The sequence below is a fragment of the Danio aesculapii genome, chromosome 18 (assembly GCF_903798145.1).
Source record: "Danio aesculapii chromosome 18, fDanAes4.1, whole genome shotgun sequence".
NCBI lineage: Eukaryota > Metazoa > Chordata > Actinopteri > Cypriniformes > Danionidae > Danio > Danio aesculapii.
The window spans coordinates 23,718,492-23,738,945 of NC_079452.1; the positions used below are offsets into that span (position 1 = coordinate 23,718,492).

At 38.1% G+C, this 20,454-nt stretch overlaps 1 protein-coding gene across 2 annotated transcripts; it reads left to right on the forward strand.

Moving 5' to 3' along the window:
* Window positions 1-3,198: 3,198 nt before the first annotated feature.
* mibp2 (muscle-specific beta 1 integrin binding protein 2) lies at window positions 3,199-9,544 on the forward strand. Of its 2 annotated transcripts, XM_056478251.1 has the most exons (8): window positions 3,199-3,432; window positions 4,487-4,577; window positions 6,273-6,321; window positions 6,434-6,611; window positions 6,683-6,754; window positions 7,386-7,492; window positions 8,500-8,594; window positions 9,332-9,544. In XM_056478251.1, the coding sequence occupies exons 1-7, from the start codon at window positions 3,407-3,409 to the stop codon at window positions 8,586-8,588; spliced, it is 612 nt and encodes a 203-aa protein (XP_056334226.1). In that variant the 5' UTR covers window positions 3,199-3,406; the 3' UTR covers window positions 8,589-8,594; window positions 9,332-9,544. The 2 variants fall into 2 exon arrangements, with proteins under 2 accessions (XP_056334226.1, XP_056334227.1); XM_056478252.1 differs by lacking the exons at window positions 3,199-3,432; window positions 6,273-6,321.
* Window positions 9,545-20,454: the final 10,910 nt, after the last annotated feature.

A 20,454-nucleotide genomic window follows, 5' to 3' on the forward strand; every position in this document is an offset into this window, starting at 1 on the left:
GCTAAGAACAGGAAACTGAGGCTACAATTCACACAGGTTCACCAAAACTGGACAATAGAAGATTGGAGAAACGTTGCCTGGTCTGATGAGTCTCCATTTCTGCTGACACATTCGGATGCTCGGCTCACAATTTGGCCTCAACAACATGAAAGCATGGATCCATCCTGCCTTGTATCAGCCGTTCAGGCTGCTGGTGGTGGTGTAATGGTGTGGGGGAGATTTTCTTTGGGTCCATTAGTACCAATTGAGCATGGTGTCAACGCCACAGCCTACCTGAGTATTGTTCTGACCATGTCCATCCCTTTATGAGCACAGTGTCTCCATCTTCTGATGGCTACTTCCAGCAGGATAACGCACCATGTCATAAAGCGCCAATCATCTCAGACTGGTTTCTTGAACATGACAATGAGTTCACTGTACTCAAATGGCCTCCACAGTCACCAGAGCTCAATCCAATAGAGCACCTTTGGGATGTGGTGGAACGGGAGATTGGCATCATGGATGTGCAGCCGACAAATCTGCAGCAACTGTGTGATGCTATCATGTCAATATGGAGCAAAATCTCTGAGGAATATTTCCAGTAGCTTATTGAGTCTCTGACATGAAGGATTAAAGCTGTTCTGAAGGCAAAAGGGGTCCAACCTGGTACTGGTGAGGTGTACCTAATAAAGTGGCCGGTGAGTGAAGATAGATAGATAGATAGATAGATAGATAGATAGATAGATAGATAGATAGATAGATAGATAGATAGATAGATAGATAGATAGATAGATACTAATATTTTAGAACTAATATTTAACACTATCGTCATGCATATTTGCATATCATAAAGCATATTTACATTTACATTTACATTTAGTCATTTAGCAGACGCTTTTATCCAAATCAACTTACAAATGAGGACAAGGAAGCAATTTACACAACTATAAGAGCAGCAGTGAACAAGTGCTATAGACAAGTTTCAGGTGTGTAAAGTCTAAGAAGCAAAACATTAGTAAAAAGTTTTTGAGAGAGAGAGAGAGAGAGAGAGAGAGAGAGAGAGAGAGAGAGAGGGCACAGTTAGTGGTATAGCCAGAGAGGCAGTTGCAGATTAGGAAGGGAAAGTGGAGACTAAACAGTTGCGTTTTTAGTGGTTTCTTGAAGACAGCAAGTGACTCTGCTGTTCTGATGTAGTTAGGGAGTTCATTCCACCAACTGGGCAGATTGAATGTGAGAGTTCGGGAAAGTGATTTCTTCCCTCTTTGGGATGGAACAACGAGGCGACGTTCATATAGCAGAATTTATGTATTATTGCTGAAGAATGAAGTGTGGGACAGAAAAAGAAGTTTAAGCAATTTATGAATCTGATAAATAAATAAGAATGGTAAATAATTAAAATTATATCGATTTGTTAAAAACACGATTTTACTACGTGTGCATGCGTGTGTGTGTGTGTGTGTGTGTGCGTTTATGAGTGTGTATTCCACCAGGGGGCGACACTCGTTTATAATGTAATATTTCAACATTCACAGGTTCAGACTCCTGACATTCTCCCAGGAGCTGCAGTAAATGAAGGAATGTTTTATTCCTGATCCAGTGCTCATGCGAGTGTTTATAAGAGCAAAGCAGGAGTCAGAGAACCAGTAAACTGTAGAGTCTAGCTTTATATGAGTGTGTGTGTGTGTGTGTGTGTGTTTGTGTGTGTGTAAGAGAGAGACTGTTTATTTACATTTACATTTAGTCATTTAGCAGACGCTTTTATCCAAAGTGACTTACAAATGAGGACAAGGAAGCAATTTACACAACTATAAGAGCAGCAGTGAACAAGCGCTATAGACAAGTTTCAGGTGTTTCAGGTGTTTATGTGACATTAGCACACACACGTGTCTCATGTCAGGTATATGACACAGGTATTACATTACAGATGTTACAGGTATTAATTATGTTCATGTCTGCATTGTTCAAAAGCTGCTAAATCAGACAGAATGAAAGACAGAACAGTTTCAGAAAGTAAAACTGTAAACAGTCAGAGAGAATGTGTGTGTGTCTCTCTCTCTAAGTGTGTGTGTGTGTGTGTGTGTGTGTGAAAGAGAGTGAGTGAAAGTCTCTCTCTCTCTCTCTCTCTCTCTCTCTCAATTCAATTCAATTGAATTCAATAATTGCTTTATTGGCATGACACATGTTATAAATGTATTGCCAAAGCATTTATAAAGTTTACATTAAAGCCTAAAGAACATACATGTATAATAAAAACACAGTAAACACAGTAAATAGTAGTAGAAGTAGTAGTGTAAAAAATGATATATACATATAATTAAATAAAACATATAAGTAATATACCATATTATTCAATATATCACATTAGTTTTAATATATCATATTATTCATACACATCAATAAAAATAGCAATAGATCAGAATAAACTGTACATTTAACAATCAACATTGTAGGATAAAACAGCAATAAAACACTAATAATCAGTTTATTAACTCTCTCTCTATGTATATATATATATGTGTGTGTGTGACTTATATAAGTGTGTGTGTGTGTGTGTGCGTGCGTGTGTGTGTGTGTGTGTGTGTGTATGTGGCAGTGAGAAAAAGTATGTATGTGTGTGTTTCTGTGTGAGAAAGAGCAAAAGAAAGTGTCTCTCTCTAAATATATATATGTGAGTGTGTTTCTGTGTGAGAGAATGTGTGTGTGTGTGTGTGTGTGTGTGTTTTGGTATCCTGAGTGGAAAATCCCAGAACTCCATCGTCATCATCATCATCATCATGTCCTCCAAGACTCAGTGTTATTCCTCTCTCACACTCATCTCAGCATCTCTAAAAACAAACCAGAGAACACACACACACACACGCACACACACCAGCGACACTATAATGAAATAAACACAGAAACACACCTACATCTCAGCACAGAGTCTGCTGTTAGGCAGATATCAATCTTTAAATACGCAAACACATTTCACCAGCAGAAGAGAACAGTCCTCCAGTGTGTGGTGTTGTCAGTTTTAGCGGTGTGTGTGTTAAATTCCGCTGTTTAATGACTGACACACACACACACACACAATACAGAAAAACCACTGACGGCCCACATGTGTCGCCCACACGGGGCGGGGCTTCCGCGGTATGAGGATCCGGCTTTGCGATTGGCCGAGCGCGAGCTCCGCTTGGCCTGCTGTCTTTATATAGCCAATCAGCGGAGGGCAGCCGGTAGTGTCTGCGCGCTCTCAGCACACGAGTTTCTCTTGGTGGAAGATCGCGAAGCAGCGCCATCGTCCAGCTTTCATTCAGCGTCATGGAGGAATCAAGTAGTTGACGTTTCCTTTAACCTTCTCTTTTCAGCTTTCCTTCGTACGGTCATCGATCCGCTACTGCTGTTTTCAGCCAATTTCTCTCTACTTTGACGCAAAATCACGTCGAGGATGAAGTTCATCATTGGTATCGGAGGGTGAGTGACTGACTGAGCGAGCGCGTGCTCGACAGGCCGCGTGCGCGCGTGCCACGGGTGTTGCTAGAAGGGATACAGCTGGAGGCGGAAGTTAACGACAATTATATTATTTATTAAATTGTGCATTAATTGTACTTTATAAACGTTTACTCCTATCACAACTCTAAACGTAACCATCACAGTAATTCTAAAACAGTTAATATAGCGAGTATTACGCTTATTATGCATTAATTTACCTATTGTAGTTTATTAACGTCTGCTCTAAACCTGACAGAAATGTAAAAGCAGTGATAATAACGAGATTTACTGTAATATTTATTAAATATATTAATTTATTTTATTAACTTCTACCTCATTTCTATAGCCAATCCTCACAGTAATGTAAAAACAGTGATAATACTGATTATTATTTATTAAATGAACTGTTAACTGTAATCACATGAGCTAGAGTTAGTTTACAGTATTGGGTGAACTGTCTCTTTAAGGTGGTGTAAAATACTCTACAAACGCACACCTGTTACCTGGTAAACATTCTGCTCAATCACAAATAAACCTTCAATTGTAGAAATGTATAAAGGAACTATTTTCTATATAAACTTAATGAAAAACACAACGGCAATTCAGAGTGCTTTACATAAACAAGAAGATTAAAAGGATAAAAAGATAATCACAATAGGCAAAATAAAAACATCAAACAATTAAAGCGATTAAAACAAAAATAAAATGTTAAAACACATTTAAGATTAATTAAATGAAGACATCGTGCTGTTGGGCTTAGTAAATGCACAGCTATATACACATGTGCTTTATGTCTTCATTATAAATGCTGTGCATATACTGTTATTAATATTATAAATCATATGGTTGTGCATTATTATTATAAATGCAATGCTTCTACATTATTATAATCATAAATGTGATTGTTGCCATTTTAACCTAATGCAGTGTTTCTGATGTGACTGTATTTTCTGTTTTTGTGAATGTGTGACACTAATAAACAAATAAAAAAATGTGTGTGTGTGTGTGTGTGTGTGTGTGTGTTTGTTCTGCGCAGGGTCACGAACGGTGGAAAAACAACGCTGACGGACAGACTGATCAAGAGCCTGCCCAACTGCTGCGTTGTCCACCAGGACGACTTCTTTAAGGTGAGTAAAGGCAGAGATTTAACTCGAGGGCTGCACGATACGCAGAAAATATGAGATGAGGTTAAATATCACCATTACGATATATCAGAGAATTGCTATTTTCATTTTAAATATAATAATCATAATAAAATAAACCAGTAGCGTGTAGTTTTCTGATCTAATTAAATCTAATTCAGCCTAATAACAACTGTCAATGTGCGTACATTGGGGGTAAAGTTGGTTTCATATTCGCACATTCAGACTTTCTCCTTAATAAAATAATTTCATAAAAGAAATGTGCAAATTCTAAATAACTAATAGCCAATGACTATCAAAGTACAACAATGTTCAATTTAATAATGCTAATATTCAGTGTTTATATCAATAATTATACCCAATATTAACTTAATAATGCTAATATTCAGTATTTATATCAATAATTATACCCAATATTAACATAATAATGCTAATATTCAGTATTTATATCAATAATTATACCCAATATTAACATAATAATGCTAATATTCAGTATTTATATCAATAATTATACCCAATATTAACTTAATAATGCTAATATTCAGTATATATATCAATAATTATACCCAATATTAACATAATAATGCTAATATTCAGTATTTATATCAATAATTATACCCAATATTAACTTAATAATGCTAATATTCAGTATATATATCAATAATTATACCCAATATTAACATAATAATGCTAATATTCAGTATTTATATCAATAATTATACCCAATATTAACATAATAATGCTAATATTCAGTATTTATATCAATAATTATACCCAATATTAACTTAATAATGCTAATATTCAGTATATATATCAATAATTATACCCAATATTAACATAATAATGCTAATATTCAGTATTTATATCAATAATTATACCCAATATTAACTTAATAATGCTAATATTCAGTATTTATATCAATAATTATACCCAATATTAGCTTAATAATGCTAATATTCAGTATTTATATCAATAATTATACCCAATATTAACATAATAATGCTAATATTCAGTATTTATATCAATAATTATACCCAATATTAACTTAATAATGCTAATATTCAGTATTTATATCAATAATTATACCCAATATTAACTTGATAATGCTAATATTCAGTATTTATATCAATATTTATACCCAATATTCAAAGTAAATGATACAGATCGCGATGTCACATCATGATCCATACGAATACGTCATAATAATTTATCTCTATTAGCGTTTAATATCTGCTATACTATTTATTGAATGTGAAAGTCTGAATGTGTGAATATGAAACCAGCTTTACCTCAATCAGACACTTAGACCACACAATAGCCAGTCAGATCACAGCTGAGGCAGGTGTGAATATATTTGATTATTCAATTAAATATGTATACGTCTCTCAGGAATAAATACGGTACATGCTGTGATGATGATGATGATGATAACCTTAATAAGTAAATATATTAGATCCTTTTGGAGCTTTAGCTGTCTTTGCAGATTATTTTGAAGTGAATGGTGCTTTAAGAACTCTTTAAATCTGCTGTTTCTGAAGGAGTGGGAGCCCTATGTTATAACTATAAGTGTTCTTTAATATTGTGCAGCCCTTATTAGCAGTAGATTAGCTCTGTTATTGTATTAGCGAGGGGGTGGTGCGGCGTGCACAGTCTTCTGCATCTCATTGGTGTATGTTTCAGCCCCAAGATGAGATTGAAGTTGATGAAGATGGCTTTAAGCAGTATGATGGTAAGCCGGGGCTCTTATCCAGGGGTTGGTGTGTGTTTGAGTGTGTGTTTCTGCATGATCATGTTTCCGGCGGAGTGTGTTTGTGTGCTCATTTGTGCATGTTTTCTTTTAGTCATCAGCGCTCTGGATATGGACGCCATGATGAGCACCATCCATGCCTGGCAGCACGATCCCGTCAAGTTCGAGAGATCGCACGGCGTCAACAACAGCCTGGAGATTCGCCCGCGCGCTCGAGAAGACGACGGTGTTCACATCCTGATCGTGGAGGGCTTCCTGCTGTATACCTACGGGTGAGAGCCGCGCTCAGGTGTGTATGTTCATCTGAAGCTCAGGTTTACTGACCGCTGTTTCCTCTGCGCAGACCGTTGATCGATGTGTTCAACCAACGATACTTTATTTCCATTCCATACGAAGAGTGCAAAAAGAGGAGGAGGTGAGTGTGTTCATCAGTCTGACTACACACACCTAATACACACAGCACACACTGATTTTCCTGCGGCTTAGTCCCTTTATTTATCAGAGGTCGCCACAGCGGAATGAATCGCCAACTATTCCAGCATATGATTTACACCACGGATGGCCTTCCAGCTGCAACCCAGTACTGGGAAACACCCATACACACTCATTCACACACACACTCATACACTACGGCCAGTTTAGTTGATCAATTCCCCTATAGCGCATGTGTTTGGACTGTGGGGGAAACCGGAGCACCCGAAAGAAACCCACGCCAACACGGGGAGAACATGCAAACTCCACACAGAAACACCAACTGACTCAGCAGGGACTCGAACCAGCGACATTTTTGCTGTGGGGCCACAGTGCTAACCACTGAGCCACCATGCCGCCCCCGCAAACAAACACACACACACACATCATGTCTGAACAAACTTTTATTTTAGATGCAATTTAACTTTACCCAGCACTAATCTTGATTAATTTAAATTTGTATAAGTTCACATATGATCTTGGTAGTTTTCCTAATATGTGTGTGTGTGTGTGTGTGTGTGTGTGTGTGTGTGTGTGTGTGTGTGTGTGTGTGTGTGTGTGTGTTTGTGTTTCAGCTCAAGGAACTATGCAGTGCCAGATCCACCGGGTCTGTTCGACGGGCATGTGTGGCCCATGTACGTCAAGCACACTAAAATCATGGAGGACTCAGGAGTTGATGTCGGTGAGTGTCGTTAATTATTACGTATGTGCGAAAAATAGTAGTTCCGGCAACTTTAGAGCGCATTACAGCTCCATATCTCTCCGCTGAATGATTTGTGTTAATTCGCAGACATTAACACACATGCACCCACACACACACACACACACACACACACACACACACTCACAATCAAAGTCATACACACACTAAGCATGGGCCGGTATAAGTTTCTGACGGTATAACCTTGAATAAAAATATCATGGTATTGTGTTTACTGCTGTAAAATAATAAATTTTTAATAGCTTGGTAAAAAAACAACAACTTTTTTCCCCATTTAACCCAATATAAAACATTTATAATATTGTGGGGAAGTAAACATGTCAGGCTACATAATTAAAATAAACCGCTGACTTCTACTATCTTCATTAGCTTCAATAACACAGATTTCCCTACAACACAAAACACTTAATCCGCTCTACATATACCTTAGGAACAGTATAACAAAACATTTTTGCGGTTTATTACCTTGACTTTTCCAAATCGCGGTAAACCGGTTATCATCCTCTGCCTAACACACACTCGCACATAAACACACCGTTATAAACACTTTACACTAAATGTGTTGAATACTTGATTCTGATTGGCTGCTGGTCACCCTCAGGTGTTTGGTTATTGGCAGATAAAAGCACAGCTAAAGTAGTTCCGGCAGGTTTAGAGTGCATTACAGCTTCATATCACTCCGCTGAATGATTAGAGTTATTACACCGCTACAACAGTCAGAAATCATATCAGAACACGACAGTAACCCCATTATTCTGTACATCACTAACACCGTTATACTGTGACCCTCTCTAATAGTGTGTGTGTGTGTGTGTGTGTGTGTGTGTGTGTGTGTGTGTGTGTGTGTGTGTGTGTGTGTGTGTGTGTGTGTGTGTGTGTGTGTGTGTGTGTGTGTGTGTGTGTGTGTGTGTGTGTGTGTGTGTGTGTGTGTGTGTGTGTGTGTGTGTGTGTGTGTGTGTGTGTTGCAGCTCAACTAGATGGAACCATGTCGAAGGAGCAGCTCTACAATCTGGTGTACGGGAACATTCTGAACGGCATCCAGAACAATCTGTCCTGAACAAAGGTGTGCTAGAATACTGACTCCTTGTGTAATGCATGCATCAGTAAATCAAATGTGTATATTTATTTAAATGACCTCTAATTTATAATTAAACGGGGATGTTTAGTGGATTCTGACCTCCAGTATCCTCTGATTAGCTATTTTAGAGCCTGCTGTTGGTCAAACTATGTCTAATTTCCATACTTTTAAGCTATATGGAGAAACAAACCTTATTTACTAGAAAAGGGTCTTGTGAACACTTGCAGTGTGTGTCAGTGCTCTTGGTCTGCAGTTTCAGACTGTTGAATACATTTTATTTGAATAGACCAGGGGTGTCCAAACTCTGTCCTAGAGGGCTGGTGTCCTGCTGAGTTTAGCTCCAGCTTGCTTCAACACACCTGCCTGGAAGTTTCCAGTATATCTAATAAGAGCTGGTTCAGGTGTGTTTGATTAGGGTGGAGCTAATCTCTCCTGGACACCGGCCCTCCTGGACACCCCTTAGACTGTTTGGCCCGAGTATGCACTCACAATGGTGTGAACCATTATAAGGGACACTGAATGTATATTTATATCATATATTAATTATAAACATTATTATTATATAGGATACAGATCAGAGAAGGTGATTTCTCACTATTAACAGGCTTGACCCATCATACATTGTTTTGACATCTTCAGGGGGGATGAAGTTTTATTAAAGGAGTCGATCCCCTCCCTGATTGTCAGCTGAAATCTTAACTCCTCATATTTGTGTGTTGCAGATCTGTTGATCGGCTTCTCATGCCGCAGGAAGCAGCGCTTTATATCCGACTCGTGCGCAGACGGAGCCTGCGTCGCTGTTGTTTTTTACCTGTTTTTATATCCTGTATTTATTGGTTCTCAAGCTCTTACTCAGCTTTTCAACATCAGGATGGAGAATGCTCTGAGCATGGTTGCAGCTACAAGCACATGATAATAAAATGAAGCTCCTGCCAGATTGTGGTGGTGGTTGTTGTTTTTGGGGAGTAGAGGAGGACTGCTTATTACAGCTCATTCACACAAACACTGTTTCTGCCAAACCTGTTATAGAGAGGGCTCTTTACTCTATAATGAGTGCAAACATTGATTGATTGTCTGCTGCAACAGAGAAAGTGTCCCACTTTAGGATGAATAAATCTATCAGAGTTTAAAAATAAAATGATGCATGCATAAACACACACTTAAACATACATATGCATCTAGATACAGACATGCACACATAAAGAAGTAAACACTTAATGTAAAGGCATCAGTAGTCCACACTGCTCATTATAATTGAGTGTTGTTGTCAATATATTGTGTTTTTCTGCTCATGAACAGCAGACCGCAGTGAGTCAGGTGCCGGAGCTAACTCAGCCTGTCCTGTGTTTTCCTGGCCCTGTTTTCTCTTTCACTGTGTTTTGGGAGATGAGTGTGTGTGTGTGTGTGTGTGTTTATGTCGGTCAGTGGAGGCAGACCTGTCATTATGGTTTTCCGTCATATTTCTTTTCTTAAACACATCCTCTCAGACGCTCACCACTAAATACTGTACAGACTCTGTGCGTCACTGCAGCTGCAGACACTGATACTGCGCTAATCTCACACACCACACACACACTATATACTACAGATACACTACAAATACACAATCTACACTTAGATATACACAATATCATTACCCTGCTGAAAAGAAGCAGCATGTACTAGTAAGGTCCCTCCTGAAACACATCTTAAACCAGCGTTGGCTGGTTTTAGAAGGGTTTTGGCCATTTCCAGGCTGGTTTCCAGCCATTTTTAGCCTGGTCTTAGCTGGTCAGCCTGGTTTAAGCTGAACATAGCTGGTTTTGGCTGGCCTCCCACCCTGGCTAGGCTGGTCAAGCTGGTTTTAGCTGGTCATTTTCCAGCTAAGACCAGACTGGAAATGGCTGGAAACCAGCCTGGAAATGACCAAAACCCCTATAAAACCAGGCTGATCGACCAGCTAAAAATAGCCAACCAGCCTAGGCTGGTTTAAGCTGGTTTTTCAGTAGGGATATGTTTTGAAGCTGGTTTAGCTGGTCTTTAAACCTGAGTTGAGACCAGCATCCAAACACCTTACTATACTGTTTGTTTGTTTTATTACTTATTAAATGATCACAAATTTTTCAGATGCTTTGCAGAAGATTCACTATAATATAATGGAGTGTAATGACATTTTCATTTCATTTTAAAAGGCTTTAGTTTGACAAAATATAAGTGATTTGTAACCTTTATACTTTGCCACTATCTTTAAGAACACTGGGTTTCACACATTTTACCATTCCCAACAAAATCACGTTTAGTATTAAGATACTCAGGCCTAAATAATATATATTTGCGGCTGACTTGTTTGCATTATTGGTCGGCCATTTTGGAGAGCAGAATGTAAACAAACCCAATTAACGATCGAAACTCGCATTCTCGCTGATTATTAATGAAGAAGATGATTAAATATGGTCATGTTATAAGCTGTATTAATCAGTTGGACCGGATGAAAACATTCAGAGACCACCTAAAGTAATAACAAATCAAGCAGAAGACAACAGTTGTGAGGAACCAAAAGTAAAGCGGGATTTTCAGAGCAAGAATCTTCATGTTGCTTCCACACAAGTAAGATATAAGCTAATTATTTCAGCTATTTGGGTGAAGTTTGTCCATTTTCCGCTTATAATTGATTATCCATTAGATTGAGCAGCTTTTACATGTTTTCTCTATGATTTTAGATAATATAAATAGCATATTAACTTTGCTGGAAAAAAACTGGTAAGGTATGTTTAGTTTCTGGTGCTGGTTTTGCTGGTTCCAATGCTTGTCTTGCTCGTTTCAAACCTGGTTTTGCTAGAAAATCAAACTGTAGCCTAACAATACATTTGTTTACATTCGAGTCTCGCCAATATGGCCATATAACAACTAAAGTGCAGACAAGACCATCTATAGGCCTAAGTATATTTCATTTTGACATAAATATCGTTTTATCTTTAATATAAAACTTTTCAAAGTCTTTATTTTTTCATTTAATGCGAGTTCCGTGTTCTTATAATGTGTAAAATCTCTATAGGGCAATTGATTAACTAAATTGGCCGTAGTGTATGAGTGTGTGTATGAGTCTTTCCCAGTACTGGGTTGCAGCTGGAAGGGCAAACGCTATGTAAAGCATATACTTGAATAGTTGGTGGTTCATCCCGCTGTGGCGATCCCTGATGTATAAAGGCACTAAGCTGAAGGAAAATGAAAGAATGAATATATTACTATAATATAGAATATACTATAATATATATTATTATATTATATGTATTATTATTTTATAAAACTCATCTGGACGTTTGGTCATCGCCGCTGAAATGAGTGTGTTAGAAGAATGTGCTGTTCATAAACCCAGAATAGACAAAAACACAAACTCTGTGCTGACCCGAAACCCACTGACCGCATTCACACAGACAGCGCTTTATTTACCGCGGTATATATACAGAAACCAAATGTAGGTCATGCTGAGGCCTTGTGTTGATCTTCATCCTTCAGCATTGACTTCTGTTCATCTTCGTCTTCATCAGCAGATGTCTGTGAGATGTGGAGTTCAACACTGATGAATATCTGACATTATTTCAGTGTTTCTCCCAGTAAACAGAGACGCTCGGTTGCTAAAAACCTCCTGGAAACTCCCTGGAAGAATCAGGTCATTGAGTCATTGAGTTCCTGTGAAATTATAATAAAGTATTTTAGATGTCAGGACACCTAGAGTCTCCAAACTGACCAAATTCACTAGAAGATATAAAGCTGGTCTAAACATCTACAGTCTGCAGTTTGTCTCTGGATGGATCAATGATTTTTTCATACTTCAGTTTCTCATCAAATCTTCTGATCCATCAAATGTGCTCCAGCTGACATGCCCCGCTCCCTTCTTCTCATTGGCTTTTCATTTGATGTGCTTGAGCTCAGCCACTCTCACTGGCAGTGCTGTGAGAAACACACGCGTTTGGCTGACTTTTATAAAAGGGAATGAGCTATTCCATGCTCCACTTTCTTTCCATGTTTCAATTGAGATTATGTTAATCATCCAAACATAACTGCACCGTTCAGAGCACTTCACAGGATCTTTAAACCTTGATCTCAGCAGTATCTGCTTAATATACTGTACCAGCATGACCACACATTGAGGAATAATTGAGGCATGCTGGGTGCGCATTATTGTCAGCCACAGCTGAAGTATTTCCGGCAGGTTTAGAGCACATTACAGCTCCAAATCACTCCGCTGAATGTTATTTCACAGCTACAACAGTCAAAAATAGGGCTCTCATTCATTCATTCATTCATTATTTCATTCGTTCATTTTTCTTCAGTTTAGTCCTTTTATTCATCAGAGGTCACCACAGTGGAATGAACCACCAACTATTCCAGCATATGTTTTACACAGTGGATGCCCTTCCAGCTGCAACCCAGTACTAGGAAACACCCATACACACTCATTCTCACACACACACTCATAAAAGGCTAATTTAGTTGATCAATTCCCCTATAGCGCATGTGTTTGGACTGTGGGGGAAACCGGAGCACCCGGAGGAAACCCACACCAACACGGGGAGAACATGCAAACTCCACACAGAAACACCAACGGACCCAGCCGGGACTCAAACCAGAGACCTACTTGCTGTGAGGCCACAGTGCTAACCACTGAGCCACTGTGGCATCCCAAAAAATTAGGGCTCATTATTATGACATACTAAATCCACTCTTCAAAACAATCATTCAAACACAAAAACATTTGATCATAATCAACAAAACCTCTCCCTATCTGTGTGAACTCAATCAGAACAGCTGATTTGATCTGGTTAGAAATGGAGGAGGATGAAGCACAAGATTAATATGAATTAAATATATATGTGTTTAAATAAACAAAACCCCTGTTACAAACAAAACACAGCGTAATGAGTGATTTCTAAAACGTGTGTGTGTGTGTTCACAGGTGAGTGTGACTTTAACACACGTCTGTAATTCACATATCTTCTGCTGTGTGTTCAGAGTGTGTGTGTCGTATTCAACATGTAGTCGTCAGAGTTCACAGGGTTCAGACACGTATGTGGGGGCCACATGTGTGTGTGTGTGTGTCAGATAATCTTTGTATAACACACACACACACACACACACACACACACACACACACACACACACACACACACACACACTCTCAACTGGTGTAATTCAGCTGCACAGATAAACTGATGAAACTCAGAGATGAGGGATCAAGTGTGACATTTGAATCAGCGACGATTAAATGATTAAATTATTGAAATTGTGACTTTAAAAAGCTGAAATTCAAATTTAAAAGTCAAAATTACAAGAAAAAATTCTAAATAATGAGTTATGAAGTGGAAATGATCAGTTTATATGAGATAATACGAGAGAGAAAGTTAAAATGAAGACTTTAAAATGTTGACATTATGACTTAATCGAAATTATAAGCTAAAAAGTGGAAATGATGACTATTAAAAGCCAAAATTATGATATAAAAGGCAAAATAATGACTTATAAAGTTGAAATGATCAGTTTAAAGAGTCAAAATTCAGACTTAAGTCGACATTATGAGATAAAAAGGTGAAATGATCACAATAACAATCACGAAATTATGACTTATGATGACTAATATAATTTTGACTTTTTATCTCATAACTTTGGGCGACGTAATGGCGCAGTAGGTAGTGCTGTCACCTCACAGCAAGAAGGTCACTGGTTTGAGTCTCGGCTGGGTCAGTTGGTGTTTCTGTGTGGAGTTTGCATGTTCTCCCTGTGTTGGTGTGGGTTTCCTCCGGGTGCTCCGGTTTCCCCCACAGTCCAAACACATGCGCTATAGGTGAATAGGGGAGGCTAAATTGTCCGTAGTGTATGAGTGTGAATGCAAGAGTGTATGGGTGTTTCCCAGAGATGGGTTGCAGCTGGAAGGGCATTTGCTGCATAAAACATATGCTGGATAAGTTGGCGGTTCATTCTGCTGTGGTGACCCCGGATTAATAAAGGGACTCAGCCCAAATAAAATGAATGAATCTCATCATCTCAACTTTTTATCTTGTAATCACGGTTTTGCTAATTAATAGTAGGGTGGCATGGTGACTCAGTGGGTAGCACAATCGCCTCACAGTACAAAGGTTGCTGGTTCGAGCCTCGGGTGGGTCAGTTGGTGTTTCTGTGTGGAGTTATGCTGGAATAGTTGTCAGTTCATTCCACTGTGGCAACCCCGGATGAATAAAGAGAAAAATCTGACAAGCTTTGATATAAAAATGCTTTCAGAACAACACAACAGAAGACAAACACCTGACAAATACACTCTCAAACCCAATCTCAACAGTGTCTATAGCTGTAATAATAACCGTAAATAATTGACTACAGGCTTTTGAATTATTAGAAACCCATCATCAGTTTTTCCTTGATCATCTGAAGTGTTCATAACTAATGTTTTCATCATCTGGTGGATTAAATCGTGTGTTTGTGTTCTGCAGGTTCTAGTTGAGGGTTAAATAATGTTATTCACTGGTGACCTTCTTTCCAGAAATGAGTGGACAGAGACAGAAGTGTTGTGTGTTATTCAGGCAGTGTGTGCAGGATGGATGACAGACGGATAAATAAATAAAGCGCTGGCTGGCGTAACACATACACACACACACACACACACGCACGTTCCTCCTCCATGTCTGGCTGGAGTTCAGTGTTAACCAGCTCTGCACTCCTGCGGTTCCTCACACAGACACACACTCACAGCACAAACAAGTCAATAAATCCTCACTGAGAGATGCACAACAAACCCTGAGCGACGCACAACAACAACAACAACAACAACAAACCTGTCTCCTCTCTCTTTTTATCAATTCAATTTAGAAATGGCTTTACTGGCATGACTTCTCAAGTATTGCTAAAGCATCACAGATTACATAAACAATGAATAACATAGTAAAGGGAGTATATAACACAAATACACAAACACACTTCAGTTTTGTTGTTATAAATACATACACAGATAAGAAAAACAGATTAATATGATTAATTAAACATGTAATGAAAGAAAAACAATAATAAATAAAAATTAAAATGCTGTACATTGGTTCAGATGGGTTCAGTTTCACTGCAGTTCAATTCTACTGTTGTATTTATTGTCATCATGACTTTAATCTTTTACAGTATTGCTGTTAAAGCATTTTATAAAATATATATGGAAATATATTTACATCATTAAAGTAATAAAATACACCATAAACGAAAAGATGACTTGAAAAAAGGAACAAAAACAGAGAATACTGCTTATATGAATGATAAAAATACATTTATGAAGGGATATTATTAAAATAAGCCTCTCAGGTTTCAAGTTAATTCATTGCCATGACATATTTTTGTTGTAGTGTTGTGTGTTTACAGTGCATCCGGAAAGTATTGATAGCGTTTGACTCTTTCCACATTTGCTTATGTTACAGCTTTATTCCAAAATGGATTAAATTGATTGATTTCCTCAACATTCTACACACTATCTCCCATAATGACAATGTGAAGAAAGAGTTTTAGAAATTGTTGCAAATTTATTACAAATAAAAAAGCTGATAAATCAGATGTACATCAGTATTCACAGCCTTTGCTCAATACTTTGTTGTTGCACCTTTAGCAGTGATTACAGCCTCAAGTCTTTTTGATTATGATGCAACAAGCTCGCCACACCTGTCTTTGGGAATTTTGGCCCGTTCCTCTTTGCAGTACCTCTCAAGCTCTATCTGCTTGGATGGGAAGCAACAGTGTACAGCCATTTTCAGATCTCTCCAGAGATGTTCAATAGGATTTAGGTCTGGGCTCTGGCTGGGCCACTCAAGGACATTCACCGAGTTGTTGTGAAGCTACTTCATTGATATTTTGGCGGTGTGCTTTGGGTCATTGTCCTGCTGGAAGATGAACCGTCGCCCCAGTCTGAGGTCAAGAGCACTCTGAAGCAGGTCTTCATTCAGGATGTCTCTGTCCATCGCTGCGTTCATCTTTCCCTCTATCCTGACTAGTCTTCCAGTTCCTGCTGCTGAAGAACATCCCCACAGCATGATGCTGCCACCACCATGCTTCACTGTAGGGATGCTATTATCCTGGTGATGAGCGCTGCCTGCTTTTCTCCAAACGTAACGCCTGGCATTCACTCCCAAGAGTTCAGTTTGAGTCTCATCAGAGCAGAGAGTTTAGTTTCTGATACTCTGAGAGTCCTTCAGATGCCTTTTGGCTAATTCCAGGCGGGGGGGGGGTGGTGTCTTCTGTCTGGCCACTCCACCATACAGGCCTGATTGGTGGATCGCTGCACAGATGGTTGTCCTTCTGTAAGGTTCTCCTCTCTCCACAGAAGAATGCTGGAGCTCAGACAGAGTGACCATCGGGTTATTGATCACCTCCTTCTCCCCCAGTCACTCAGCTCAGATGGCCGGCCAACTCTAGGAAGAGTCCTGGTGATTAAACATCTTCCACTTACGGATGATGGAGGCCGCTGGGCTTATTGGAGCTTTCAGAGCAGCAGAAATGTTTCTGTAACCTTCCCCAGCCTTGTGCCTCCAGACAATCCTGTCTCTGAGGTCTACAGACAATTCCTTTGTCTTCATGCTTGGTTTGTGCTTTGAGATACACTGTCAACCCTGGGCCCTTATATAGACAGGTGTACGCCTTTTCAGATCATGTCCAATCAGCTGAATTGAGCACAGGTGAACTCCAATGAAGCTGCTGAAACATCTCAAGAGTGATCAGTGGAAACAGAATGCTGAGCTCCAGGTAGAGCTTCACACCAAAGGCTGTCGATACTGATGTACAGGTGATTTATCAGCTTTTTTATTTTGAATACATTTGCAACAATTTCAAAAACTCTTTCTTCACATTGTCATGATGGGAGATAGTGTGTAGAATGTTGAGGAAATCAATCAATTTAATCCATTTTGGAAAAAGACTGTAACATAAACAAATGTGGAAAAGTGAAGCGCTATCAATACTTTCAGGATGCACTGTAAATCTGTGTGTCTCAATTCAATCCACATTGTTGACATGGCATAAACATAATAACATAAATGATAATAATAAGAACAATAGTGATAATAATAACAATAACAATAATAAGATTTTAAATATAATAAAGGAACAGTACGCATACTATAAAACAGTAAATATTTAGATAAAACATTGATGGTACAGCTATTGTCTCTCTCTCTCTGTGAGTGTGAGTGTGTGTCTCTCTCTCTCTCTCTCTCTCTCTCTCAGTCTGTCTGTTAATAGCACGGTTTGGTTTTCTGGTTTAATCAAACATTGGCTGAGTGTTTCAGCTGCTGCCACTTCAAAAGTTTTTCATTTCTTCATTTACTCTCCAGTCAAACCGCTGCATTTCTCAGCTCAGCACATTACTTTAATTTAGACTCTCTTATATCATTATAAATTACAAAGCCACAGGTGAGACGAAACGACAAACACACACACTGAAAACACACACACACCCCAGACAGACAGATGCAATCTAACACTCATACAGCTACCTCAGAAATTAAACTATAAATGTTTTTAAGGAATTTTCCATTTCATCACTGTGTGGAAACTCTGTGTTACTCTCTAAGACTGCTCATAACGTCCAACAAATGTTTTGACAAAAGGCAGAACAGCGTAAAAATAACCTTTAGGGAACATTATGAAACAAACACATTTACTTTCTGTTAAAGTCACTGTAGGAACGTTTCATCATAACATTCTGAGAACGTTCTGTGTGTCATATCATCATGCACGTTTATGTCCATCACTGTTAGGGTTAGCGTTAATTAACAGTTGCATGACTGTATTTGAACCCGTTAACGTCACTCCAAAAATGCTGTTCTTACTTTCTTTCTTGAGATTGTTTTAAAATAATGTGATGTTAAATATTTATTTGTGTTATCTTTGCTTTGTTTTGTCTAGTTTGTATTCGTGTATTCTTGTGTGTATATTTTATGTGTATGAAGCACTTTGAGATGCTTCTTTTAAAGGTGGTATATAAATAAACTATTTAATCAGGGTTATTTTACAGCTGATTTATTGTTTGGAGTGTTTATTCTCAGACTCGAGCGTGAGTTTGAGAGCTGATGAAATCTGAAATGTTTTTGTGCAATGATGATGTGTTGTTTCCTGCAGTTGAACCATGATCAACATGGCGGTCAGGTCTCCTCCGTCTGTCTGTCTGTGTCTGTGTGTGTGTGTGTGTGTGACTGTACTCTTCTGTGTTTTCAGAGTCATTATCCAGCAGCAGCAGCAGATGTTTCTCCAGTGGAGCAGAACTCGCTGGAGTCTATATTTGGGTTTGGTGTCTAATACACAAACCTCCGCCCAGACCAGACCAGACCCGTTCCCCCACCACGCCACGCCAGCTCTTATATAAGAGAAGCCCCAGCCTGACCTGCTGACCGCACACACACACACACACACACACACACACACAGCTGTTTATCCAGTCTCACCTCCACATGTGCTCAGCGTCTGAGGTTTTGTTTTTCTCCTTCAGGCCCAAACATCTAAATACAGACGCAAATTGAAACGCCCGCGCGGAAAGGAGGAGCACGACACCCGCAAAACCACCCGGAAACCAGGCCTGCATGTCTGTCTCTCTCTCTCTGTCTCTCTCAATTCAGTTCACTATAGTGCCATGACATATTTGGTTATATTATGTATATTATTGACATACTTTATTCTATATATGTGCATATTACCTATTATACTATATGCACATGTAAACATTGCTAATTATACTACATGCATATGTATAGGTAAATATTGCCAGTTATACCATATGTAAATTTATAGATTACCTATTATACTATATGCACATGTAAACACTGCCAATTATACTATGGGTATATGTATATATTGCCAATTATACTACATGCATATGTATAGGTAAATATTGCCAGTTATACTATATGTAAATGTATATATTGGCAATTATACTGTATTTATATGTATATATTGGCCATTTATACTATATGTAAAGTATATTTACATATTGGCAATTATACTATTTGCATGTAAATTTTAAAAAGAAAAAATAATAATCAAGGAGGGGGGGATAATAATTATGACTTCAACTGTATGTATGTTAAATATACTTATGTATATGTAAATATAGCTAATTATACTATATGCACATATTCTCAATTATACTACATGCATATGTGTAAATATATCGGCCAATTATATGCATATGTACGTATTAGCAATTATACTTTATGCATATGTACATATTGCCAATTATACTATATATGTACGTTTCGCCTATTATATTATATGCATATGTAAATGTTGCCAATTATACTACATGTAAATGTAGCTATTTCCAATTATACTATATATAAATGTACAGATTGCCTATTATACTATATGCATATTTATATGTAAATTGGCAATAATATGTACATAATATGTACATTTTGTGAATTAAACTGTATGCATATGTATATATTGGCCATTTATACTATATGTAAAGTATATATTTACATATTGTCAATTATATGTATATTATACTTTATGCATATGTACATAATGCTAATTATACTATATATGTACATATCGCCTTCGCCTATTATACTATTTGCATATGTAAATGTTGCCAATTATGTACATATTGCCAATTATGCTATACCCATATGTAAATATTGCCAATAATAATAATAATATAAGCATACATCGCCTATTATATATGCATATGTACACATTGCCTATACACTATTCTATATTTATATATATATATATACTATATGCATATGTATGTACTTCTCTGTCTGTCTAAATCTCTCTCTGTCTCGCTCCCTCACCAGTGTGCATCCACAGATGACTCCAGCAGCAGCATCACACCTCTGGAACTTCT

Bases quoted from the DNA above. Each gene is read 5' to 3' on its own strand.
- mibp2 (XM_056478251.1), top strand. From the start codon at position 3,407: ATGAAGTTCATCATTGGTATCGGAGG. The intron at 4,578-6,272 runs GTGAGTAAAGGC...TGTATGTTTCAG, and splicing joins ACCAGGACGACTTCTTTAAG to CCCCAAGATGAGATTGAAGT. The intron at 6,612-6,682 runs GTGAGAGCCGCG...TCCTCTGCGCAG, and splicing joins TTCCTGCTGTATACCTACGG to ACCGTTGATCGATGTGTTCA.